General features: G+C 45.8%; 1 protein-coding gene across 4 annotated transcripts in view; it reads left to right on the top strand.

Moving 5' to 3' along the window:
• Positions 1-27931, top strand: part of ARMC9 (armadillo repeat containing 9) — a 133318-nt gene that overhangs the window by 87712 nt on the left and 17675 nt on the right. For 2 of the 4 annotated variants that reach the window (XM_069466248.1, XM_069466239.1), the window contains 2 exons: positions 16237-16341; positions 24658-24889. In XM_069466248.1, the coding sequence (XP_069322349.1) occupies positions 16237-16341; positions 24658-24777 (225 nt within the window). In that variant the 3' untranslated portion in view covers positions 24778-24889. Of the gene's footprint in view, positions 1-16236; positions 16342-24657; positions 24890-27931 lie in introns of those variants that run through there. The other 2 variants (XM_069466230.1, XM_069466258.1) reach the window with 2 other exon arrangements.

Here is a 27931-nt window from a genome sequence, read left to right as displayed (position 1 = left end):
AACAAATATTTATCAAGCACCTATTATTTGGCTGTGACTATGCTATATCCTTACTGATTTTTCTGTCTATTTGCTCTCCTAATTACTGAGAAAGAAATATAGAAATCTCTAATTAAATTGTAGATTTGCCTATTTTCCCTTTCAACTTTTTAATTCTGTCAGTTTTTGGGTCATCTATTTTGGGTTTTTTTTTCAAGACAGGATTCTGCTCTGTTGCCCAGGCTGGAGCGCAGTGGCACGGCCATAGCTCACTGCAGCCTCCACCTCCTGGGCTCAAGCGATCCTCCCGCCTCAGCCTCACGAGTAGCTGGGACTACAGGTGCGCACCACCACACACGGCTAATTTTTTTCATTTGTTGTAGATGTGAGATCTTGCTGTGTTGCCCAGGCTGATTTCAAACTCCTGGCCTTGAGTGATCCTCCTGCTTTGGCCTCCCAAAATGTGGGGATTACAGGCATGAGCCCACACATTTACCATTTCCAGTGCTCTGTAATGCAGGTCTCAGTTTTTTAAATCTGGAATTGCTGGCTTCATGTTTGAAGTATAGTTTCACTGAATATAGAATTCTTGGTCAACAGATTTCCCCCCAGCGTTCTGAATATGTCATTCTGTTGTCCTCTGGCTTCCATTGTTCCTGATGAGAAGCCAGCTGTTAATGGCATCTGCATCATTTGTCATTGCTCCCTTGTATGTGATGGGTTGTTTTTCCCTTGCTCCTAAAGATTTTTTCTTTGGCTCTCAGCAATTTGACTATGATGTGCTTAGGTATGAGTTTTTTGTGTATGTTTATCTTTTCTAGGGTTCATGAAGTTCTTGGATTTGTAAGTTACATCTTTTCACTAAATTTGGGTAGTGTTCAGCCATTACTTACTCAAATATTTTTTCTGCCCCTTTCTTTCTCACCTCTCCTCCCAGAAGTCCCTTTGCACAGACGTTAGAATATTGGTATTGTCTAGCAGATCTCTGAGGCTTTCTTCATTTTTCTTCAGTGTTTGTTCTCTCTGTTCTTTAAGCCAGATATTTTCTCTTGATCATCTTCCAGTTAACTGATTCTTCTGCCATCCCTTACCTGTTCTTGAGCCCATCTGTTCAACTCTTCATTTCAGTTATCTCACTTTGCAGCTCTAGAGTTCCCATTTGGTTCTAGTGTATATTTCTCTGTTGAGATTTCCTGCTTTTTACTCATTTTTAGTATATTTTCCTTTAACTCTCAAGCACATTCTCCTTCAATTCCTTGAGCATATTTATAATAGCTGCTTTTTTTTGTTGTGGTTTTTTTTTTGTTTTTTTTTTTGAGACAGAGTCTCACTCTGTTGCCCAGGCGAGAGCCATGGCGTCAGCCTAGCTCACAGCAACCTCACACTCCTGGACTCAAGCGATCCTCCTGCCTCAGCCTCCCGAGTATCTGGGACCACAGGCACGCACTACCATGCCTGGCTAATTTTTTCTATTTTTAGTAGAGACAGGATCTTGCTCTTGCTCAGGCTGGTCTCGAACTCCTGAGCCCAAGCTATCCTCCCACCTTGGCCTCCCAGAGTGCTAGAATTAAAGGCATGAGCCACCACGCCCCGGCCTATAATGGCTGCTTTGAAGTCTTTGTTTACTAACTAACATCTGGACCCACTCAAAGTCAGTTTCTTTGACTACTTTTTTCTCCCCAGGTATGGGTCACACTCTTCTGTTTCTTTGCCATGTCTAGCAAAGCCTTTGGTTGACAACTAGCACTGTAGATAATGTGCTGTAGGGGTGCTGGATTGTTTTGTTTGTCTGAGGGTTGTTGGTTTTGTTTGTTTTAGTAAGTAGTAAACCTGCCTGCTCTTAAACTGAGAACTCTACCTCCCCTGTGGTGCGCAGCCACCAGTGTCACTCAGTATTATTTTCCCCAGTCCCAGGGGTCTCACATGCATAGTTTGCCAGTCAGAGACCTGGGTGGAGATTGAGGTCGGAGACCTCAGCCAATAAGATTTCTACTTTCTGCCACTTGAGTGTATGTGAGTTGAGGAATGCATTACGAGAACAGAAAATCTGCAAGTTTCCTGAGACTTTTAATTTTCTCTGGGTTCCCTGGAGTTTTCTGCACATACCTATAATGCAGCAGTCAGTCAGAGATGTGTGGGGATTGTACGTCTCGGTGCTTCTGTAGCTCTCCTGCTTGCAGATATCCCCCTTCAGTTTGTGGCTGCCCTGCCTGCCACTTGCTCTCCACCAAGCCACACTTTGAGTCCACACCTTCAGGGCTTTCACTGCCTGAAATAGGTGGGAACTCCCCAGGCTCGGAGGCTGGGACTGCACCATGCTTACTCAAGGAGGTAGCACTTCCCCAGTGAGCAAGCACCTCTCAAGCTGTTGCCTGCCCTTGGTCATTTTCCAGTGTACTGAAATGATTATTTTTAGAAAACATGTCACAGTTTACACTTGATTTCTGTAGAGGGGACTTGCCTGGCCTATTCACAGTCCTATTACCAGAAGTTGTCAGGCCCCAGGATATAGCAGTAAGCAAAATAGACATTCTGTGGGGAGAAAGCTGGCCGTAAATAAGCAAGTAGAAAGATTATGTGTCCAGTGGTGGTAAATGCTTTGAAGATCCACACAGCAGGAAGGATGTGAGGGAGTCAGCCTCGTGGAGCCGGGAGAGCCCTCTGTCGAGGCTCTGAGGCAGACGTGCACGGGGACCTTCTAAGAACAACGAGGCCATAGGATATGGGGTCAGATCACCTAGGGCCTTGGGAAGGACCTTAGCTTCTAGCCTGAGAGAGGTGGGAAGCTGTAGAGGTTAAGTGTTAGAAGGTATTAAGCATCTGTAAGTGATCAGAGTGCCAATTTACTGATTTACATACAATGAGAAGTAAGAGTGCCACATGAATTCAGTGAGTCATTGACTGGGCCTGGCTATTCCTGGGACTTGAAGGGAGCCTGAAGGCACTGGGACCAGGCAGCCTCGTGGAGCTCATGAACTTCTAGACTGAGGAGGCATTTGGCCCTAGCAAGCATCTCCCATCTCAGGGTCAGGGGCCCTGTTTGGACCCTGACTCTGCCATGTACAAGCCTGAGTTTCAAGCCCGAGTTTCTCTAAATGGGCCAATCACTAACTACCATGAACTGGAGCAGTGCTCAGCCCAGCTTCTCACAGCTGGGGAAGGTACTCAGATGTGGCCATTGACAAATACCAGGAGGCCCGTAAATCACCTGGTGGTTCCAGGCCCTCCTTAAACCGCTGAGCGATCTGTGATCCTTCGCTCCCTCATCCTTTGTCACCATCTTCCAGATGGTTTCTATACGCTGTGTCTCTTCATTCTGAAGCCACTTTCATCTCCCCCTTCATTTCCTTTTCTGCTCCACATCCTAGCGGAAGCCGCGTTCCCCTCTCTGAACTAACTTCCCAGCCTTCAGCCTCTTCCCTTCCCAGCTTGGCCCGCATGTGGCCGCCAGACCATCTTCTTAAAGCAGGGCTTAGATCACATGGGGACATGATCGCTTAATTTTTAAATTAGGGAACATTTTAAACTTTTTAGAAAGTACAGAAAATAATAGAACAGACAGCTGTGACTCTATCCCTTCATCTCTCTCCTCTCCTCGCCTCCCCGGAATTAACCACTGTCCTGAAGTTGGTGTATAAATTCCGCAGATGATTCTGGGCCTTCATCACTGTCTTTGTTTCCACAAACAATCCGTACTATTGTTTTATGGTTTTTAATTTTACATAAATGGCTTAATATTGTATAAATGAATTGTTTACCAACTTGCTTTTTTCATTCAACATTATGTGTTAGAGATTTACTCATACCATGCATACCGCCTTAGTTCACCCATTTAACTGCTTGTGTGGTATTTCATTGTAAGAATAAACCACAAAGAGCTTCCGTGTTTCCTCGTGCATGTGTGGGTGCTTCTCCATAATTCACCCCTAGACGTGGAGTTGCCGATTCGAGGGGCACGAGGGTCCCGTCCTTACTAAATACTGCCAAATTGCTCCCCAGAGGAGCTGAACCTATCACACATTCACACGATCCCTTTTAAAAAACATTTATCTGCTCCCCATCACCTGTTAAAATCTTCAGTTGCTAGTAGTGGTCTTCAAAGCCCCACTGAATAAGACTCCAGTCTACCTTTATATTTTTATTTACATTACTAGCTTTGTTTCTTCCTCTGTAAAAATAGGGATAAATAAGCATAACAGAGATGTTGAGATTAGTGAGTTAATTTGTAGCCCATATGGTTACCAAAAAATGATAGTTTTCTTCTTTCCTTTCTTCCCATACAGTATCCACTGGTTGGTCCTTCTGAAGCTACACAGAATAGGGCTAACCCAGAAAAGGAGGGGGGAGGTGGTACTGCCCAGGCTAGGACACTGTCTGTATCGCTGGTAGGTAGCTTCTCGGCAGATCAGCTGATTGTTGCAGCTCACAGGGATCTCGGGTCAAATTCTTGTCCCGTGTCATGTGTGCATTTGATCAGCATGCTGTCCCTGTCCTCATTCTGAGTCCAACAGGGAACAGACAGGGCCAAGCACAGAAGCCTCTCTGTACCCACCAAAGACCCTAGAAAATTACAGCTGCCTGATTAATACCTGCTGAATGTCCAGCTGTGAGTGTCGAATCTGAATACCAAAAAAGCGTTCAGTAGCCGACAGCCTGGGTTTGAGTCCTACCCCACACTTCGCTGTGTGGCCCTGGGCAAGTTAGTTACCCCGAAAGCCTCAGTGTTCTCATCTGTAAGTGAGAATATCAATAGCCTTTTCATCAGGCGGTTGTGAGGACCCAAGGAAATAATCCAGGTCAAGGGCAGCCCGGTCTCAATGCCTGTTAGCTTTGTGACGTCATCCCCGTGATCTGGAGGATGTGACTGGCTTGATGCAAACCAGAGTCTGCTGGAATGGAGTTTCCCTGTGTGTTTTCTGGCCAGAGCACAGGAGGGCAAAGGCCAGTGGGCAGCCAGATGGAGCTGGGGTGGAAAGCAGCCGGCAGAGGAGTTGAGCCCCCTCAGTGGGGGACAGGAGGGGTGGGAGGCATCCTGGAGCCAGGCCCGGCCCAGAGAAGACTTCTGGTATCAGCAGCCTATGAGTTTTTTCTGATTTTTTTTCTTCAAGAACTTGTAGTTTCATCTAAACATATTTCAGAACATACACAATGTATTGAACAATAGCTTTTTCTTTACGACATTCCTGCTGACGTGTGAGAAAATCCTTCATGGTGCCGGGGTATGTTTCCAGTTCTGGTGTGGTGGTTTCCTGTTAGCTAGCCCCATCCTTACCGACTCCAGGTTGGGGAGGGGACACACTTGACTTGGTCTCTAGGACTTTTGTTCCTCTTCGCCCCTTGTCTCCTGAGCACACTCATCTGAGCCCCTGCTTAGAAGGAGCGGTACCTAAGTTACCCTCATCCCCCTGTGGGTGTGGTGTCTGTGGTGCTGCCGTGATGCCGGTTCCTCCTCTGATCTCCGCAAAGCTGTTTCCTGCCTGTCACTTCCAGTCCTCTCGAGCCTCCAGGGCTCCTCTGACTCTGTACATTAAATATAGTGATAAGCCCTGTTTTTCTAGGGCAACTTTGCCATCATCATCTCCGTATCTCTTGCTATTTTTAGACTTCAGAAAAAGTTTATGCAAACTGAGCAGTGAACACAAGAGACTGGAAGAATTAGGGAAGTAAAGGGTGTTAGAGCTCTCTGGTTTCGGTCACATGGTTATTTAAGGAACTGGTGTGTTGTTAGAGCGGCTGTCATACCCTGGGATGCATTTCGTGAGTGACGTTGATGCAGAAAGCCATTTCTCCCTACGCCCTCAAGGATCTGGAACCTGCTTCCACCTGCAGTGCTGGGCGCATGCTCAGGAAGAAAGCTGCACACACAGACAGGCCCATTCCACTCGGGAGATGTGTGGACTAAACACACACACACACACACACACCCTGGCCTGGTCACCTCAGTCCACCCTTGCTCTCCCAGGTGGAGTGTTTTTCCCTTATTTTTGAAAAGAGTAAGATTTACAATTCAGTGTTCTGAGAAGGTGTCTCAAATTTAAACTGCTTGTAGAAGTTTTGTAACTCTTTCAAGTGGAAAACACACTGGATACTTTCACTTGTCATATGTAAAACCACTTGAATACGTTCTGCTCTCTGCATCGTATCTGTAGGAATCTGAGTTTTCAAATGCATTGAGTGGTCAACCTTAGTTCTGTTTTCAGGCCAATTGCTTAGAATCTGGTTTGTCTGGAGTATTATGTATCTAAAGCCTCCAGTTAAGAATCTTGTAGTGTCAAAAGGTCACCAAGCTGCTATAGGGAAGCTTCATTTAGAACATCTAAATTCATCTCAGCTCAAGTGCCTTTTTTATGAGGCATTCTTAATTTCTTGAAGTAATCACTTATCACTGAGCTCTAACATTAGTAATCTGATGCAGTCTGTTAAAGTACATAAAGACCAGTAATTTTAGTAAAATTCCTCCAACAATGGTATTTAAGACCCGCCCTAAGGAGGCATTTAGTCTTGAAGCATTTCCTTATCCATCACTCCCTTACTGCACCAAGTAGATTCTAAAGTATGTTGCTGGATTGGAATCCCGAGCGCCTCACACAGGTTAGCGCTGTGGCCGGCGCAGATTGTGCGCGGGCACCCGGCACCGGAGCATGGCCGCACTCGGCTGCTGGCGCTTGAGTGAGGTGGGTAAGATTCTTCCACCTAAACTGGGGGAGAAATGAAGGAAAGCAGTTGCCCCCCGCAAGCAGACAGCCTGAGCTGTCATCGTCAGGGTGCCTCCTGGCCCTCACCTCTCGGTTTGCCCGTTTCAAAAAGTCCTCATACATCCGCAGAGTTGTTTTAATCCACTTGGCACTGACTGCAAAAGTGGACCAAGCGCCCGCTATCAGCAAGCATCATTTCTGGCAGGCTCTCTGCTTACATTTCCCACCGCATCTAGAAGTACCCTCTGCCTTCCCGAGTCTCTGCCCGCTGTAGCCTCCCAAGTGTTGCTGGAAACGGATTAATGAAGCTCCGGCGACTTTGTTAGGTTGACTTTCCATCCCCACCAGCACAGCTCACTTTACTCTTGCTCTTCCCCGTTCTGCAGTCCTGGTGCTGCCCCTGCTTCCTTTTCACTGATGTGTTAGTACTTCTCAGAAACGCGACTGTGACTTGTCTATATCTACACCGTATCACGTCTTCTCAAAATCAAAGAACTTAAGAAATGTCTTCAATTAGTAAGTCATGATGTTAAACGAAGCAGCCAGGTAATCCCATTCACTAGATGGAGACACTGAGACACTGCCAAGAATCATGTCTGTCCAAATTAGAACCTCAGTCCCAAGCTTTTTTACCAAGAACTATCAGTTTAATGCTCATTTGCACATCAGTTTGCTTACATCTATGCATTTTACATTAAAGCATGTGCTAGAGAAACTGAGGTGAGGAAGCAAATAGTTCATGTTGTGAGCAGGTCAACTGTGCGGCTCCGGTTCTTCCTCTGGCCCCAAACTCACATTAGTAAGCTGCAATTCAAGTTAATGTTTATTAGTGGGTTGCATATATTAAGTACCAAATGCAGAAACTGTCCTGTGTTTTTAGAAATTAAGAAAGGCCCATTAATTTTCAAAGAATTTAATTATAAAGTAGTTTTTTTATTTTTTATTTTATTTTATTTTTTTTTTTTTGAGACAGAGTTTCACTCTGTAGCCCAGCCTAGAGTGCCATGGTGCCAGCCTAGCTCACAGCAACCTCAAACTCCTGGGATCAAGCAATCTTGCTACTTCAGCCACCTGAGTAGCTAAGACTACAGGCGTGCACCATCACACCCGGCTAATTTTTTTCTATTTTTAGTAGACGGGGTCTCACTCTTGCTCAGGCTGATCTCAAACTCCTGACCTCAAGCGATCCTCCCGCCTTGGCCTCCCAGAGTGCTAGGATTATAGGCGTGAGCCACCGGACCCAGCCTATAAAGTACTTTTAATAAAAAACAGCTTCAGCTGGTCGCGGTGGCTCACACTTGTAACCCTAGCACTCTGGGAGGCCGAGGCGGGAGGATCGTTTGAGCTCAGGATTTCAAGACCAGCCTGAGCAAGAGCGAGACCCCGTCTCTACTAAAAATAGAAAGAAATTATATGGACAGCTAAAAATATATATAGAAAAAATTAGCCGGGCATGGTGGCGCATGCCTGTAGTCCCAGCTCCTCGGGAGGCTGAGGCAGTAGGATCGCTTGAGCCCAAAAGTTTGAGGTTGCTGTGAGCTAGGCTGACGCCATGGCACTCTAGCCCGGGCAACAGAGTGAGACTCTGTCTCAAAAAAAAAAAAAAAAAAAAACAGCTTCATATTCACATAGTTGCAACATGGAATTAGAAACCTTATCATGCCAGGCATGGTAGCTCATGCCTATAATCCCAGGTCTCTGGGAGGCCAAGGTGGGAGGATCACTTGAGGTCAGTTATTCAAGACCAGCCTGGGCAACATAGCAAGCCCCTGTTCCTACCAAAAATTTAAAAATTAGCCGGGCATGGTGGTGCACGCCTGTAGTCCCAGCTACTCCAGAGGCTTAGGGAGGAGGATTGCATGAGGCCAGGAGTTGGAGACTGCAGTGAGCAATGATTGTGCTACTGCACTCTAGCCTGGGTGACAGAAAGAGACTCTTTCTCAAAAATAAAAAGCAAAAAAATAAAAAATAAAAACAAAACACAACTTCAACACTGTTTTAAAATAGCAAAATGGAACAATAAATATTTAAATATTAAGTGAATCTCTTACTAACTTTGTGATTGAGATTGTGTTGTTTGCTAGTTTGTATGTATAGAGGTTGATTTGCAAATGAATGGGTCTTACATATGTACTTGTTATCCTGGGTACAGAAATACTTTTGCTAGCATTGATTACAGTTAGCCATTGACTGTTTGTTTCTCACTGAAGAGGAATGTGGACGTTTGCTTTGTTTCTTAAGTTTCTATTCCCTGCTGCCAGGGAAGTGGTGTATCACCAATACTTCCAATAAACTATGATTGGTTTGCCCATTTCCAGCCCTGGCCTCCAGGGCTCAGTTCCCTGTAGAAGGGATGAAACCCTGCTCCAGGGCTGCCACTCACGCAGACCACAGAGCCCGCTGCCCTGGTTCACAAGGAGCGGTCGTCTTCCTAAAATAATCGCATAACATGTATACACCCTTTGATCACTAAGATGTTGCTATTTTGGTAAACTAAACTCTAAGCCAAACCAACAGCATAAATCTTACATGAGATTGACCATCCCAGGGTTGACCTCGGGGTAGGGCCTCATATAGGTTACCTTCAAGGAACTCCAAGGGATATTTCAGGGTAGCAGGTCGCCAGCACTTGGCAGAGCTGTGACCTCAGGAGAAGCAGCAGGACAAGGCGGCTGCCCTGGCTGTGGAGCATGAGTCCCAACCAGGGCTTAGATCGCCATGGAGACATGGAGGTGGGCTCCAGAAAGACTCCCGCCTGCACTCCCTCTGTACCCTGCCTGCCGAGCTCAATCTCAGCCAGGCCCCAGGCCTGGGGCAGTCCCACCTATGCCTCCTCAGAACAGCCTTCTCCTCTAGGGCCCAGGGGCCGAGTTCAGAAAGACCTGGGACTTGTCACTTCCCTGGACCTCAGTTTCCACAGCAGGAAAATAGGCATAATAAAATGAATCCACACTGAGCCATTGTGGATGTATAAAGGACTGGGAATGTGGGGTGGGTTCCTTAATGGACCTATGGTAAGGGGGCATCACATAAATGCCCCCAGATGCGAGGCAGTGAGCATAGTATCTCTGCAGCAGCCCATCCGTGAGTAAGACGGTGCTGACTGTTAGACCAGGCTGTGTAGATTGATCTGGAACCTGCCTCTCATTCTGCTGATTCTGGCCTGCCTTTAGGGACTATATAGAATAAGTCAAATTCCCTTTTCTTAAGACAGCCTAGCCCAGGGTGACACCATCTAGTGATGGTGGGTGGCACTGACAGCCTGTGTGCCAAAGAGAGTCTAAAGAAGCAGGGGCCACTCCCCTCTGCACCGGCCCTACCCAAAGGCAGCCCTAGGACACGCAGCCTCCCAGTCCAGGGCCCAGCTGCCAGCCTCCCAGGCCCAGGCGTTTGAGCCTTCATATCCCTTGGAAACTGACTCAGATAAATCAAATTCACCAAAGACCGAGACATCCAGAATGACTAGAAATTAGTCTGAAATGAGAACAGGGTACTCGTTTTGCAGAATAGAGCTCTCTCTTCCTGTTGGCACACATAGAGAGCCAAATGACAGTCGCAGGTTGTTGGCGGGCAAGGAATCAAGGGCAGGCTTGGTTAGATCATCTCAGGGACCGTTGTCACCATCCCAGAGACCATACCAGCACTTGGCTGCCACCTTCCTCCAGGGCCCCTCCTTCCCTGTTCTCCTTCTGGCAGCTCCCTGCTTTCTTAGCTAACACTCCGTGGCAGAAGGGCTGGCTGTCCAATTTAACGTGCAGAGGATGGGCTAGCTCTGAAGGAAGGCTCAGTGTTACCGTGTATGCTGCTCAGCTGGCATTTGGTTATACACAGCTTTGTGACACCCCATATATGCTATATTTTTGTTTTTAACTCTTTTTTAATTTGAAAACTGTCTGAGATAATTGTAGATTCACATGCAGTTGTTAGAAATAGTACAGAAAAATCCTGTGTACCCTTTACCCAGTTCCTCCAATGGTAACATCTTGCAAAACTATAGTACAATATCACAACCAGAATATTGACACTGATGCAGTCAAGATCCAGAACATTTCCGTCACCACAAGGATCCCTTTTATAGCTACACCTCCCTCCCTCCCACCCCCATTTCTTCTGTGGCCCCTGGCAACCACTAATCTGTTCTCCATGTCCATAATTCTGTCATTTCAAGAATGTTATATAAATGAAATCATATAGTATCCAGCCACTGAGGATTGGCTTTTTTCACACAATTCTCTAGAGATTCATCCAGATTTGTGTCCATCAGCAGTTCATTCCTTTGTCTTCCTGAGTGTATTTTGTGGCATGGAGGTACCGCAGTGTGTTTAACCATTCTCTTGCTGGACGGTGTCTGTTGTTTCCAGTTTTTGCCTATTACGAGTAAAGCTGCTAGAAACGTTCATGTACAGATTTTTGTATGCCAGTAAGTTTTTATTTCTCTGGGATAAATGCCCAGCAATGTAATTGCTGGATTGTATGTAGTTGCATGTTTAGTTTTTTAAGCAACTGCCAAACTGTTTTCCAGAGGTCCTGAATTATTTTATATTTCCATCAGCAACATATGAGTGTACCCGTTTCTCTGCATCCTTGCCAGCGATTGATGGTGTCACGGTTTTTATTTTTGCCATTCTCCTAGGCACATAGTGATATCTCACTGTGGTTTTAATTTGCATTTTCCTAATGGGTATTGATATTGAATATCTTTTTATGTGCTTATTGCCATCTGTATATCCTCTTCAGTGAAATGCCTCTTCATGTCTTTTGCCCATTTTCTAATTAGAGTGGAGTGTTTGGGTTTTTTACTGTTGAGTTTTGAGAGTTCTATGAATATATATATTTTAGATACTAGTCCTCTGTTAAATATGTGGTTTCCAGATATTTTCTCCCGGTCTGTAGCTTTTCTTGTCATACTCTTAACAGGGGCTTTCATGGAGTAAGTTTTTTAAACTTTTGATAAAATCCAGTTTATCAAATTTTTTTGTATGTATGGATTGTGCTTTTGGTATCAGTTCTAAGAACTCTTCGCCTAGGCCTGGATCCTGAAGATCTTTTCCTGTTTTTCCTAACATTTAAGTCCATGATCCATTTTGAGTTAATTTTTGTATAAGGCATAAGAATTAGGTTGAGGTTCAGTTTCTTTCCTATGGCTGTCTAGTTGGCCCTGCACCATTTGTTAAAAAGGCCATCCTTCCTCATTGAATTGCTTTTGTACCATGTCAGAAATCCTCCGGGCATCTTCCTGTAGGTCTCTCTTGGAGTTCTCTGTTCCATTCCATTGATCCATGCGTCTACCGCTCTGCCAGTGGCGCACAATCTGCATTCCTATAGCTGTTAGTAAGTCTTAGAATCAGATAGACTGAGTCCTCCCATATTGTTCTTCTTTTTCAAAATTGTCTTAGCATATTCTAGTTCCTTTGCCCTCTTCATATAAATTTTAAAATAATCTTGTATATAACTACAAAAACTCATGCTGGGATTTTGATAGAAATTATATTAAACCTGTATGTCAATATGGGGAAAACTGATATTTTAACTATGTCGAGTCTTTAATTCATAAGAGAGGTATGTTTCTACATTTATTTAGATCTTCTTTCATTGCTTCCATTAGAATTTTGTAGTTCTCAGCATACAAATCTTGTACGTTTTGTTAGATTTATACCTAAGTATTTTCTTTCTTTTTTTAAAGCAATTGTAAATTGTATTACATTTTTAATTTCAGTGTTCACATACTCATTTTGCTAGCATATAGAAATTTATTTTTATATGTTTATCTTGTATCCTGTGACCTTTGTGAACTCCTTCACTAGTTCCTGGAGAGTTTTATGGTTTTGGTAGATTCCTTGTGATTTTCAACATAGACAATCTGCAGTAGACATCTGCAAATAGGGACAGTTCTATTTCTTCCTTTCTGATCTGTATGCCTTTTATTTCCTTTTCTGGCCTTTTTGGTCTGGTTAGAACGACCAGCACTATGTTGAATAAAGGTAGTGAGAGCAGAAATCCTTGCCTTGTTCCCAGTCTTCGGGGGGAAGCATCTAGTCTTTCACTATTGAGTAGAATGTTAGCTGTAGGGTGTTTTTGTAGCTGCTCTTTATCAAGTTCCCCTCTATTTCTAGTTTTCCATGAGAGTTTTTGCCACAATGGGTGTTGAATTTTGTCAGATGCTTTTTATTCATCCATTAATATGATTGTGTAGTTTTTTTCCCTGCATAAGCTTGTTAATGGTGGATTATAATGATTCAGTTTTAAATGTTGAACCAGTCCTGCATCACTGGAACAAACCAACTTGGCTATGGTATATAATTCTTTTATAATAACATATAGCTCTATTCTGTTTGTTAAGGATTGATGAGGGAGAGTTGCATTTTTCTTTTTTTGGCACTATCTTTGTCTGGTTTTGGTACCAGAGTAATACTAACTTCATCACATGAATAAGGAAGAGTTCTTTCTCCTTCTCTTTTCTGAATTGGTATTATTTTTTAAAAGCTTGATAGAATTCTCCAGTGAAACCACATGGGCCTAGAGATTACTTTTATGGGAGTTTTAAGATTATGAATTTAATTTCCTTAATAGTTATAGGACTATTCACATTATGTATCTCCTACTGAGGGGCTTGTGATAGTTTGGTTTTTCATCCAAGGTATCAAATTTATATGTGTAGAGCTGTTCGTAGTAATCCCTTATTATCCTTTTGATGTCTGCAGGGTCTGCATGATGTTTCCTGTTTCATTCATGATATTGGTAGTTTGTGACGTCTGTCTTTTTCATGGTCAGTTGTGCTAGAGGTTTGCCAATTTTATTGATCTTTTTCAAAGAACCAACTCTTTGTTTCATGAATTTTTCTCTATTGTTTTTCTGTTTTCTTTTTCATTGATTCTGCTGTTTTTGTTATTCCCTTCCTTTTGCTTGCTTTGGGTTTGTTTTTCTCTCCTTTTTCTGTGTTCTTGAGACTTTCTGTTTTTTAATTTGTTTCAAGATGAAGCATTCTTATGATGGCTGCTTTAAAATCTATGTCAGGTAATTCTAACATCTCTGTCATCTAGATGTTAGCATCTACTGAGTATCTGTTTTCATGCGGTTTAAGATTGCCCTGGTTCTTGATATGGTAAGTGGTTTTTAAATTTAAACTTGGCCAGGTGAAGTAGCTCACACCTGTAATTCTAGCACTCTGGGAGGCTGAGGCAGGAGGATCATTTGAGCTCAGGAGTTCAAGACCAGCCGGAGCAAGAGTGAGACCCTGTCTCTACTAAAAGCAGAAAAAATTAGCTGGGCAACTAAATATAGAAAAAAAATTATAGGGCGTGTGGTACGCACCTGTAGTCCCAGCTTCTCGGGAGGCTGAGGCAGGAGGATCATTTCAGCAGCCCAGGAGTTTGAGGTTGCAGTGAGCTGTGGTGACACCACTGCAACTCTACCCTGGGCAACAGAGTGAGATTCTGTCTCAAAAAAAATAATAAATAAGCCTCAATAAATAGGCCGGGCACGGTGGCTCACACCTGTAATCCTAGCACTCTGGGAGGCCAAGGTGGGTGGATCACTCGAGGTCAGGAGTTCGAGACCAGCCTGAGCAAGAGCAAGACCCCATCTCTACTAAAAATAGAAAGAAATTATTTGGATAACTAAAAATATATATAGAAAAAATTAGCTGGGCATGGTGGCGCATGCCTGTAGTCCCAGCTACTTGGGAGGCTGAGGCAGGAGGATTGTTTGAGCCCAAGAGTTTGAGGTTGCTGTGAGCTAGGCTGGCGCCACGGCACTCACTCTAGCCCAGGCAACAAAGCGAGACTCTGTCTCAAAAAAAAAAAATCAATAAATAAAAAAAATTTAAAAAATAAACTTGGGCATTTTGGGTATTATGTTACGAGACTTTGGATCTTATTTAAATCTTCTATTTTAGCTGGTTTCTTCTAACAGTACTCTGTCAGAGGAAGCAGGGACTCCTCATTACCCCTCAATACAGAGAGGGTATTAATAGAATTCCAGGTTCCACACTGGCACTGTTGACACCAGACTGGGAGAGGTTCCCCATTACTGCAGGGCAGGTGGAGAGTTCTGGATCCCACTGGCCTGCATTCGTGCCTCCCTGACCAGAATGATAGGGATGCCCGCTCCCTGCTCCCTGCTCGGCCTTTTGTGACTCCACCCGGCAGGGAGGGGAGGGCCGTGGGCACTGCCCAGTGGGGTGGGAGTCCAGCTCCCACACGGCGGTCTCTACTCACACCACGGGCTCGGGCCTGGGTACCACCCAGCGGGGATGGAATTTCTCCCTATTGGTCTTCTCTGGTGTCACCTCCTGGGAGTGTTGGGCGCCTCATCAGGGCCTGGTGAGGGTAAAAGCCAAGGCTCCCAAGGCCCTTGCTGGCAGGGCTGGGAGGGGGTTACGATGTTTTCTGTGGTGTTTGGTTATTTTCTAAAAATTTTCTGTCCTGCTAGGCTCCCCCTTTCCTGTCCTTTGGCTAAAGGAAGCAGGCTTTCGGGGGACTTTTTTTTTTTTTTTTTGTCTTCGCTGTTGACATTTCTAGGTTGCTGGCTTCTTCGGCTCCAAGTCTAGCATAGGTAAGGCAACTCACCACCTGTCCTGTTCCTTGAGTCCCAACATCCCTAGCTGGTCTACCTTCTTTTCTGCATCTTTCGGGATCTTCTTGTGTTTGTTTAGCAGGGAGTGTCCAGTGTTTTTAGCTGTGCTTAGTGGGAGGAACAGGGAAGGCACGTTCACTCCGTCTTCCCAGAAGCAGAACGACACTTCCCTTTTTGCTGAGCCTTCTTACTTAGTGACTGTCAACTACTTGAGAAGAGCAAACCTATCATAGATGGTTTTTTTTTTTTTTTTTTTTTTTTTAGACAGAGTCTCACTCTGTTGCCTGGGCTAAAGTGTCGTGGCATCAGCCTAGCTCACAGCAACCTCAAACTCCTGGGTTCAAGCGATCCTTCTGCCTCATCCTTCCGAATAGCTGAGACTACAGGCATGTGCTACCATGCCCGGCTAATTTTTTTCTATATATTTTTAGCTGTCCAGCTAATTTCTTTCTACTTTTAGTAGAGACAGGGTCTCGCTCTTGCCCAGGCTGGTCTCGAACTCCTGACCTCAAGCTATCCTCCCGCCTCGGCCTTCCAGAGTGCTAGGATTATAGGCGTGAGCCACCACACCCGGCCATAGATGGTTTCCTGCCTCCTTGTGCATGTGAAGATGCTTAATATTTAATAGTTATTTGTAGGCTGACTGCTTTGGCTGTTCATGTGGTACCTTCACCTCAGAGAGAGAATTCTGAGAACTGTGATTAGGAGAAACTTAAGAGTGTTACAGAACCTCCACACACTTATAGCCAAGAAGTGTTCCCTAGGCACCCAGCTTTGAGGACAGGTTTGGTGGCATCCTCCCTCTCATCCTCACAGAGAGGTGAGCAGAGGGCTGGCGGCCCCAAGACCCTTTGGAACGTAAGCCTGCGAGTTGCTGTGGTCAGCTGAGGCCTTCTTGTTCCATGGCAGCTGCACATTCTGGATGCTGCCACCGGGGAGCTTGTGGCCGGGTGTCCAGAGCATTCACCCCGTGTCTCCTTTGAAATAGGAGGACCATGACACCATGGAAGCCGACCTGGACAAAGATGAACTGATCCAGCCCCAGCTTGGAGAACTCTCAGGCGAGAAGCTTCTGACCACGGAGTACCTGGGAGTAAGTGCCACATGAAGGGGGTCCTGACATAGAGAGGTTAGATGGACATTGATGGACGTGTTTATGAGAAGGTCCGTGCTAGCCAACTTGGTCTCGGTGGCCCTAGCCGCCTGTCACAGACAGGCCTGCAGGTGTACGGAGGGGGCTGGGGGAAAGTAGACCAGCAGGGATGTGTCAGGAGCCGCCATAGCATCTGAAGGTCTGCCTGGCCTTAGGAGTAGGCGCCTACCCGCCGCTGTTTAGTGTCCGTGTGCCTTGTCTGCTAGAAGGGAGGATGGGACAGGCATTGGCACAGAGCTGGTAGCTGAAACCACCAGAGCCCATGAGGTTGCCCACGGCAGTAGAGTGTGGAGAGGGAGCCAGTGAGGGGCCAAGCACAGAAGGATGTTCCAGCACGTCAGGAGGGGAAGAAGGAAGGGAGCCCCGAGAACAGTCAGGGGAGCCTGAGGAGAACCGAGAGCCCCTGGATTCTGACCCCCCAGCTATACAGGGCAGGGCATGAGTCAGGAGGGAGCTGCCGCTCGCCCAGGAGACGGTGGCAGTGCCAGGGCCTGCAGGTGTCTCGATGGGCAGGCCGGTGCTGGTGTCTGAAGTTTCGGAAGAGAGGGGCAATTGTAAGGGCTGAGGCCCTGCCCAGGCTGACGCCCTGTGTCGGGCACATAGTGTAAAGGTCATGGTCATGGAAAGGGGCCCCTAGAGCTTTGAAGCTGGCGGGTGAAGCTGGGTCAGTAACATGGACCTCAAAATCTAATTAGGCTGACGGTGGAGGGGAGGAGGGAGCCAGTCTCTCTCTCAACAGTTGACTGGCAAAGCGGAGACTTGGGAAGGGGAAGATGGTGTGTGCGGGTGGCCTGAGCCTTTATGGGAGCAGGTGGCAGCAGAGCACACCTGCCTGTTTCCATTGCCACCCCCAGCCAGGCCTTCCCACATGCCCTGGACACTGGGCCCCTGGTCACCTGGCCTTCGTCCCTTCCTCATCATCTGCGGAACTTCCAGGGGCTCCGGGCTGTTGGGCAGTGCACGCTGGTGGAACTTGAGGTTGGAGGGACAGCCAAAGGCCAGATTGTGGGGCTGTGTGGATCTTACTCTATAAGAGCTAGGAAACCACAGGAGGTTGAGAACAAGGCAGTGACTCGGTTTGACTTATGTTTTAATATAAACACACATTTTTACTCTGCTGCTTTGCCGAGAATAGACTGTAGGAGCAAGAGAAGGAAGGGGGATGGGGAGGTGACAGAAGGGGGATGGGGCAGGGAACCACGACCCCCAGCCATGGATGCAGCTGCTGGGCAGGACCCCGCCATTGTCCTTAGACAGTCTCAAGGATCAAAGGGGCCTAATGGACCATGGAGGCTCTATTTACATTAGGTCAAGTGGGGAGGTGCCCGTAAAGGTCAGAAGTGAGGCAGTCCAAGGTTCCAGGCTGTTGATGGACGTCTCAAGCCATGACTAGGCCTTTGTTTCCCGTTGGAAGAAGGCTGGCTTTGTCCGAGAGATTGCGCTCTGTTTAACAGGATAGAAGCATCTGCAAGACGCTCTGCTTCATGGGCAGGCGATGAGAGCAGAGGAGGCAGGTTGGTGGGGCTCCTCGGGAGGGCAGGCGGTGATGCCTCGAGCCTGCGGTGCGAGTGCCCCTGCCTCGCAGTCCCAGGCGCAGCCACACACACACAGAAACGTCCTCAAGGATGGTCATTTGCAGCCGGGCCAGACAGAACCCTGAATCCAGCCCTCAGTTGATCGTGTATGGTGCCTCTACACGGAGAGATGCTGTGGGTGAGGCCTCCTGTTGATATGGGAAAGAGTTTTAACAACAGCAACGAAAGTTTCATCATGCAAATTGGTGAGGCACAAAGGGACAGTGCCCTCAAATCAGTCAGTCACCCTGGGGTAGTGCCATCTGAAATGGTATCATTTTCCCATAATGGGCAGTTCTAAACCTCCTGGACGTATATGTGCGATCCGTTCATCACAGGAAATATTTTTGATCTAACATAAGAGAAACTCCACGCGTGCTTGCTTGTCCCAGTGGTGTTGGGGCTGTTGGGTGGAGACGTGAGTTGTGAGAAGGCAGCACAGACAGCGTCTGCATAGACAGGACAGCCGAGTGCCTTCGTCTCCCGTGGCTCAGTAACAAAGGACCACAAACTAGGGGCTTAAAACAACAGAAACTTATTCTCTTGCAGTTTTGGAGGGCAGAGTCCAAAATCAAGGTGTCGGCGGGGCGGTGCTCCCTCCAGAGACTCTAGCAGGGGAGAATCAATCCCTCCTGCCCCTTCCAGCGTCCGCTGGCTCCAGGAGTCGTTGGCTTGTGGCTGCAGCACTTCCATCTCTGACCCGCCTGCACGTGGCTTCTCTTCTCTCAGTGTTCTCCTCTTCTGTCCTTTGTAAAGACACTTGTCACTGGCTTTAGGGCCTGCCTGGATAACCCAGGATGATCTCTCCATCTCAAGGATCCCTAATTAAATCTACAAAGAGTCTTTTCAAAATAAGGTCACATTCACAGGTTCCAGGTTCAGGCTGTGAACCATCTTTTGGGGGCCACCATTCAGTGCACCGCACCAGGCCACACAGGGTCTCGTAAACATCTGTAAGTTTCATGGGAAAGCTTAACACCGACACTGAGGTCGGATGCACGTCCCCAGCACTGCCTTCGCCTCCTTGGTCACCCAATCTCGTGACCCAAAATTGCCAGCCTGCCAGCCCCTGTGTGCTGGGTCACGGGTTTCCAAAGAGAGGGGTCTCGCCTTGCCACGTCCTTGCTGGCCTTTAAGTTCACATCTTTGTAACTTTTTTGTGCGTGGGGAATCTGACCAAGACAGAAGACGTTCCACTGGGGAATATGCGCCTGAAACTCAGGCCTCAGGCCTCTCTTGCTGGAGTTCTGGGACCGTTGCAGAGTTTTCAAGATGAGTCTAAAGATACTGCTTTTTGAAACATTCTATCAGGAAATTATATTTGAAAAGTTTTTATTGAACCTGTGCCATTTGCCTAACACAGCAGAATGTCGTAGAAGCTTAAGACACAGCTGTTACTTTCAAGAAGTTTACAAGAGAAAGCACAAAACAGATAAGACACCTCTTGCAGAGTGGTGTCAGTAACAGCTGGGAGTGGTCAGTGGGCTGGCAGGAGCCGGAGTGAGTCCCAGACCCCCGAATGTGGGTTAAACCCAGAGTCTCGGCCCCGCCCCAGACCTCCTGACCGTGATCCCAGGACTCGGTTGTTGTACACACCTGATTTCAAAACTAACCAGCAGCTTGGGGGTGAGGGTGGAGATACAGCTGGAGCAGCCTGTCCAGGTGTTCGGGGGTGGAGGAAACTGTCCCCAGGATTCTGGACCCAGTAGCTCACCCCTGCTGGGCGTTTCCAGCCACCTTCCCTGCAGGGCCACGCTGCCCGTCCTCGCCCTCCGAGTCTACACACATAGTTCCTCTGCACTGCAGAGTCCAGGCTGAGCAAAATGCTGGAGACCATGGAGAACTCAGAAAGCTAGTGACAAGAGAACAAGTCATTCTTCCTAGGCTTGCAGGAGAATGGCAGTGGGCACATGGAATGTGTTGTCTACCCATAATTCTGGTGACGCCGCGTGCTGAGCTCTTCCTGAGGCTGTGAACGTCAGCCGCGCCAGACTGATACTTGCCTCCTGCTTCTCCTGCCTTGAGTCTGTGAATTTCCTAGTGTCATCCATACTGTGCCGAGTAACCAACAATTCTTCCTAAAAACAATGCCCTGATTTAAATAGCTTCATCTCTTGGGCTAAAGGGATGTAGATTTTAGAATAAAATCATAGAATCCCAGTTTTTTGTTTTTATTTTAAAGTGACTTTTAACAACAGAAATAGGCAGGTCTTAAATTAATCAGGCACATGGCCACGGGCTAGGCCCTGTACAGACTGCTCACACGTCTGATTCCAGTTAACTTAATCCTCCCAACAAACTTAGGGGGCAAATTCTGCTAGTATCTGCATTTTGTAGATGAGGGGGCCAAGGCTGGGAGAGGTTGAGTAGCTTTCCCAAGTGTTACTGGGGCTCGCTTGCCCTTTCCCACCAAGCCGGGCTGCCTTCCAGCAGCACTGGTGATTTCAGGGAAAGTGGATTCTGCATTTGAAAGTTGAGAGCTCCAACTGTGTTCATAATTCCTAAAGTGTTCATAATTACTAAATGATCTATTTTTTTTAGAGACAGAGTCTCACTCTGTCGCCCAGGCTGGAGTGCAGTGGCATGATCGTAGCTCATTGTAACCTTGAACTCCTGGGCTCAGGTGATCCTCCTGCCTCAGCCTCCCAAGTAGCTGGGACTACAGGTGTATGCCACCATGCCTGGCTAATTTTTCTATTTGTTTTGTAGAGACAGGGTCTTGCTGTGTTGCCCAGGCTCATCTCGAACTCCTGGTCTCAAGCCATGTGATCTACTTGTTAAACACAGACTCTGTTTTGAGAGAATGCCTGTTATGAATGCCAGTTGCTCCTTTCCACACCTTCTTCCCCTTCTGTCAAGTGAGGACACCCACATTCACTTAGTTTTCCTAAGATTCACCAAAAGGGCTTGGTAAAGTGCAGGTTCCTGGCCCCACCTCCAGAGAATCTGAGGCTCTGGCGGTGGCTCCAGGAGTCTGCATTTTTATTTTACCCTTCAGTGGTTCTGAAGCAGGAGTCTGGGCCATGGAAACTTTCCCACTTGGACAGAACTCACGTGCTAATGGAGACTCACCCAGCCTATGCTTTGTGTCATGTCATGGGGCAGGGCCAAAGCCCTCCTATACTGGGAGCAGGCCCAGGCATGCACCTGGAGACACGGTGGGCCCTGGGATCCTACTGTCCCCTGTCCACTCTGCCTAGGGGCAGAAGCATGAGGCACCTTGTGGCTGGCCTAAGGCCTCCCGCTTGTCTCTGTTCACAGCAAAAACCAAAACCAGAGGAGGAAGGGCCTTGGTTTCCAATTGTTACTTTTAAATTCTTTTTTAAATTTGCCTCTACTTTAGGGCATTTCCTAATCACGTTTCAATCAATTATTCCTGCTCTGCCTGACTGTAATAGTTGAAGAGTCAGTACCCACTACATAGTGGAGATTAGTTGGAACTAACTCAATGTCCACATTCTTGTGCATGAAAACACAACTAAACAAGTAGAGAAAAATCCCAAACCCCAAAATACTCTGAATCCTTTTCTTTTTCCATTTGTTTCTCTTATTCTTTTTTCTAATTACAAAGAAAAGTATGCTTATTACTTAAAAGTAAAAAATAACAGAACAACCATAATTCTACCCAGGCAGAGATAATTGTTGTTGTCTCTGTTACCCTTCCTTTATCAGTTAGGATGGGCTCAGCTGCAAATAGCAGAGAGTTCTGCCTTATCAGTCCAGCTGAAAATCCCAGGAGGAGGGGGTTGGACCCCAGGCTTTTTTTTTTAGACAGAGTCTCGCTCACCCGGGCTAGAGTGCAGTGGCATCATCACAGCTCACTGCAACCTCAAACTCCTGGGCTCAAGCGATCATCCTGCCTCAGCCTCCCGAGTAGCTGGGACTACAGGCACGTGCCACCATGCCTAGCTAATTTTTTCTATTTTTATAGAGATGGGGTCTCACTCTTGTTCAGGCTAATCTCGATCTTCTGACCTCAAGCAATCCACCCGCCTCAGCCTCCCACAGTGCTAGGATTACAGGTGTGAGTCACCTCGCCCGGCCTGCATTTTTTATTGTGGTTTAATATGCTGCATTTTATAATAGCAGAACCTTCTTTCAAGCAAAATCTCCTTCTGTAACACAGATAGAAGCTGAGTTCCTCCGGATGAGTAGAGTCGGATGCCAGGAGCCCTCTCTCCCCTCTCTCCTGAAACCCCTGCAGCATTTCTGCACAACTCAGTCAGTATAAACAGCTCTGCCTCAGCAGCTTGCTGGACGCGGTGTCCTTTAAGACCCTGCCAGCCCAAAAAGGCTCCTTTGTAATTGAGGGGCCCAGAGAGGGGCTGGTGGGCAGAGGCCAGCAAGAACGGGCCAGAAGCTGCACTGCTGGGCCTGCACACTGAACCTGCTTCACCAAGGGCCTTGCTCAGGCATTTTCACAACAGACCAGACAATGCCGGCCCACGCACCAGACTCAGTTTCTCCATGCACTGCACGGGAAGAAGACCCACCTTAAGTTACTTCCCAGGCCTCTGAAGTTTTGAGGAGATGGTATAGCTGACAGGGTCTGAAACACTCTAGAATAGTGGTGTGTTCTCTCTGCTCCAGGAAGGCATGAGGAGGGGTGCGAGGGCCAGCTGCAGACTGGAAAGAACCCTTGCATTGCCCGCTGGCCTCCCTGCCATCCGCCACCCCCAGTCAAGGCAGGTTTTGACCTCACCTGCCCACTCCCCTTGCTGGGAATGTCCCAGGGCTCAGGTGAGGCCCACCGGTTCCCACAGGCAATGGCCCTTTTTTCCCTTCTCCCTACCTCAAATACTAGATAAACCCAAAGAATTTTACAGTAGAAATCAAGAAATCAAAAATAGAATTTCAATTTTCAAAAAACTTTTTTTTACTTTTTATTTTGAAGTAATTATAGGTTCAGAGGAAGTTGCAAAAGTAGTAGACTTGATGCTCTCACGTCTCCTCAAACAGATTTAAGAAAGTAGCGCAGACACTTCCACAGTTCCCACGCACCCTCCACCCGGTCTCCCCAGTGGTGACAGCTTCCGCCACGGGGAGCATAATGCCGAAACCAGGAAGCCGATATTGGTACAATCCAGACTGTATTCAGATTTCACCAGCTTTACAGTGATTTCTAAATAATTTTTTCTTAATTATTGACATAATTTCTACTGTATCACAGAAAACTTGAAAAGTAGAAAAGAAAATTACTCTCAGTTTTACTGTTCTATATTATATGGCCACTATCATTATGATTATGTAGCCATAATCATTTTAGGGTTCATTTCCCTGCAGACTTTCTGTGTACTTTTGGCATAATTGAAAGTATTGTTTATGCACATTATTATAAGCTGATTTTTAATTAATGTTTCAAATAAATACTGTTCTATCCATTCTTTATCAATGTAATTAGCCATATATTATGTCAAATGAATATACCATATTTTACTTAATTATTCCCCTAATACTAGACAGATTGTTCCAGTTTTACTGTATAATGATTTTATAATGAACAATCTAGTTTATTAAACATTTTCCATGTTTTGGATTCTTTGACTAGTATTTACACCCAAGAATATGAACATTTTTAATACTCTTGATATAAAATGCCAAATTGTTTTCCAAAAGAATTTTCTTAAATTTCAGTGCCACTAACATTTAAATTCTTGCCAGCAATAAATGGGAACATTTCTTTTTTTTTTTTTGAGACAGAGTCTCACTCTGTTACCCAGGCTAGGGTGCCGTGGCGTCAGCCTAGCTCACAGCAACCTCAAACTCCTGGGCTCAAGCAATCCTCCTGCCTCAGCCTCCCGAGTAGCAGGGACTACAGACATGTGCCACCATGTCTGGCTAATTTTTTCTATATATATTTTTAGTTGTCCAGATAATTTCCTTCTATTTTTAGTAGAGACAGGGGTCTCACTCTTGCTCAGGCTGGTCTTGAACTCCTACCTCGAGCGATCCTCCTGCCTCGGCCTTCCAAAGTGCTAGGATTACAGGCGTGAGCCACCACGCCCGGCTGGGAGCATTTCTTTAATTGCCCTTAATTATCATTCATATAATAGTTGAAGAGCGATACCTTTCTTTGTAAAGTTGTAGTTTCTTACTACTAGTAAAGTTGATCGTTTTTCCTTCTATTTCTGGTAATACTTTCTATTTTGTGACATGGCCATTTGAATTCTTTGCCCAATTATCAACTTAGTGTTTCACTTCCTGATTTATAGGAGCTCCGTATCTAATGAAAATTTTAACGTTTTATCTGTTAAATTTGCTTCAAATATCTCTTCCCAGTTTGTTGTTTGTCTGTTGTTATGGCTTATTTTTAATATACTACAAATGTGGAAATGTTTGTTTTTTATGACATCAAATCTCTGTCTTTTTTCCCTCACTCTCAAAAGTCCAGTCCTTTCCAGAGATGTCATAAGTTACTGTAGTCAGCTGCTTTCTTCCTTTCCCTATGGTTTGATTTTTTTAAAAACTTATGCTGCTAAATGGTATAATATGCAAACTAAAAGGATTTTCCCCTCAAATTTCCATTTGCCTGAATGTCTGTGACATGATCCTTCCTCATTCATTTGCAAGGCTTCTTATCACTCTGGATTAATTTATTCAATGTATCAATATTAAATTGGACTTCAAGGTCAGCTCTCAGGTCGATGATTTCTTGATGCCCATTTCCTCTTCCTTCCACCAGATCATGACCAACACGGGGAAGGTGAGGCGGAAGGGGCTGGCCAGCGTGCAGTGGAGCGTGGACGAGCCCCTGCGCCGGCCCGTCACCCCTGGTGGCCACAGGAACGGGTACCCAGTGTAAGTCCGGGCTAAAGGAGGCGGGAATTTATTTTCTAAAGCTTCATTTTGAGTAACTGCAGTATAAGATGTATGTATTTTAAAAGTTCAAAATAAAGTGTTCATATTGAAAAGCATTTTTCTCTTTATTTATCTTTTTGGGATTTTTGGAGGGAGAGAGTGTTTAGCCCTCCTTCCTTCCTCCTAGATTTCTTGTTGCAGAAAGAGAAGTGGTTGGATTACAGCATCTCCAGGGCCACTTTAGAAGACAAGTGTTGGCCAGTGTAATTTCAAAGGAAAGGCCTGGAAAGGAACGGTGGCTCTGCCCAGAGAGGACTTCGTCATGTCTATTCTGCAGCCTCTCGCCGTGGTACCAGGCCCTTTGTTGGGACTGGAGTGTCACAGTTAAGACTCCAAGTCAATGTATATTGGGTGACTCTTTATAGCAACTGTATGCAGTTTTAGCTGCCAAGCCTTATTCTTTCTCCATAACCTTGCTCCTGCCCCATTTACATAAATAAAACTTTAGTCTGGTTCCCCAGAGCCTCTGTCTCCCTGGGCGCCTGGGCCCCCGTGGGCTGTCGGGAAGCCCCAGGCCGGGTAGTCCAGTGGGCAGGAGAGGAGCCTCTTCTGTAGTCTGGGTGCTTCTCCTTTCCTGTCTAGAGAGAATTCTACAGAGAAATGTTACAGAGAGCAGGCTAACAGCCTACATCTATTCATTCAACAAATAGTAGGTATGTAGTATTTTAAGTGGATATACTAATTTTTACTTAGTTATTCCCTATAGCTGGGCAGTCTGGTTATTTCCAGTTTTACTCTACTGTAATTTTGTAAGGAACCACCAGACACTGGGGACTCAGCAATGCCTGCCCTCAGGGAGCCCCGGGCCATGGATGCCATCCCACCATTGTGCCCGGCACCTAGCTCTTGCCCGTCTGGGATTTGACCTGTAAATATTTAAAGGCCTGTGCCATGGATCAGTGCCGTGGAGGCCCTCCCACCATTGTGCCCGGCACCTAGCTCTTGCCCACCTGGGATTTGACCTGTAAATATTTAAAGGCCTGTGCCATGGATCAGTGCTCTGAGATCTATTTGATTTGATTTCATAATTAGTTGTGATAGGCTTATGTTTCTAGAGTTTTTTTTCTTTGATTTGGTTTGGTTTAGTTTTATCTTGTTTTTGAGACAGTCTCCCTCTGTCACCTGGGCTAGAGTGCCGTGGCATCAGCCTAGCTCACAGCAACCTCAAACTCCTGGACTCAAGCAATCCTTCTGCCTCAGCCTCCCGAGTAGCTGGGACTACAGGTGCGAGCCACCACGCCCAGCCAATTTTTTCAACTTTTAGTAGAGATGGAATCTTGCTCTTGCTCAGGCTGGTCTCCAGCTCCTGAGCTCAAAGTGATCCTCCCACCTCGGCCTCCCAGAGGGCTAGGATTACAGGTGTGAACCACTGTGCTTGGCCACTAGGTTTTTATTTTTGATTACTGATATACAAACTAGTATCATGCCCTTTTCTCTCTTAAACCTGCTGCCAATATTTTTTAATTTACAGAAAAGTTGAAAAACTATTATAATGAAGAGCTTCCGATTGTTAACATTTATGCACTCTCTTGCTCTTCTTTGTGTATAATGTATAAATTATAGGAATATACATTTTTTTTGCTGCACTTTCTAAAAGAAGGTTGCAGACTTTCAATGTGCATCTCCTAAGAATAGAAATATTCTTGAACATATGCACATCAAACCTAAGAAAGTTAACATTAACAATACTATATAGTATATATCAATATTCCCTAATTGTCCCCAAAATGTTATTTATATCTGAGGGATTTGGTGGTGTTTTGTTTTGATTTAGAATATAGCCAGGTGTCAACTACTAGTAAATCCAGCTGATAAATGTAGTATCTTTTGAATGGAAGGCAGTGACATGACAGGAACTAATAAAATTCACCTTGCTTGACATGGGAAAGAAGACACTGAGTCATTGTTTAAAATTATTTTTTAAGGTAATTAAAACCCTGGCTTCTCAGAGAAGCAACAATGACACAAGGACATTTTAATCAGAGATAAGGATAAAGGGAGTCTAATAAATATAAGATCTAACTGATGGGCACAGTTAATTCTTGGGTCAAATGTTCTACTTCGTAGAGAGAAATTTGACATTTTTCCGTGGCTGGGAGCACGTCTGGCTCTCCCCTGATTTGGGAGATGGTCTCATCGTGATTACTGGCTGTGGCAATCCTGCCAAGTAATGAGGGCACCTCATTTTCCTGAAACTACGGACCTTCCCGCTGTAATGATGCAGCTGCCCCACACCCCCTCCCTCCATCAGGTGGTTTCAACAAACATTTTTATCACTTCTATGCTAATTGCTGGGAATGCAAAAAAAAAAAAAACTGTGATTCCCACCCTGAGAAGCACACAGAGCAAGCTGTGTAGTGGGGAAAGAGCTAGTCGGTGTGACAGGGTAAGTACTGGACGGAGTGCAGGGGCTCTCTGCAGGGCACGGAACGTTAACGTGCAGGATTTATAGTTTTGTCTCCACATCTTGAACTCACCTCTAAAAAGTCTGCACGCTGGGATTCTTGGCCAGTATCCCCCCAAGAGTCACGGGGGTCGCCTCTACGTGACCTAGGATAGGATTCCTGGCTTACTTTGCTCCATGGAGAGAGCTGGTCTCTGTACCACCTATAAACAGTTTGTGATCTCTCCACCGATTTGTGGTGCCACTAATTATATATCCCATCCAGTTTTCCAAGTTTTCTATTTTGAAACACTGTGTACTTGCCTATTCCCACACCGGTGTTCATTGCAGAGGCTTTTAGCATATCTAAATATTGCATAGAATAATCCCCCACTCCTTCGGCCTTCTTTTTCAGAGTTGATTTAGCTACGTATGGACCTTTATTTTTCCATATTCATTTAAAAATAAATCTGTTGCCTTCCTAAAAAAAAAAATCCTTCTAGGGTTTTGATTGGTATTGCAGTATATTTACATAACATTTTAGAGATAATTGACACCTTTGCATTGTTAAGTCAGAGTGCAGTATTAGGTCGTGTAAATTCCGTGTAAGACAGAATAATGGTCCCTCAAGGATGTCCACATCCCAATCCCCACCAGCCTGTGACTAAGTTACCTGACATGGCAAAAGGGCCTTTGCTGATGTGATGAAGTTAAG

Source organism: Eulemur rufifrons, chromosome 1 (genome assembly GCF_041146395.1).
Source record: "Eulemur rufifrons isolate Redbay chromosome 1, OSU_ERuf_1, whole genome shotgun sequence".
NCBI classification, from domain to species: Eukaryota; Metazoa; Chordata; class Mammalia; order Primates; family Lemuridae; genus Eulemur; species Eulemur rufifrons.
The sequence above is the reverse complement of the archived record's forward strand: the minus strand, read 5'-3'. Positions and strand labels throughout refer to the sequence as shown.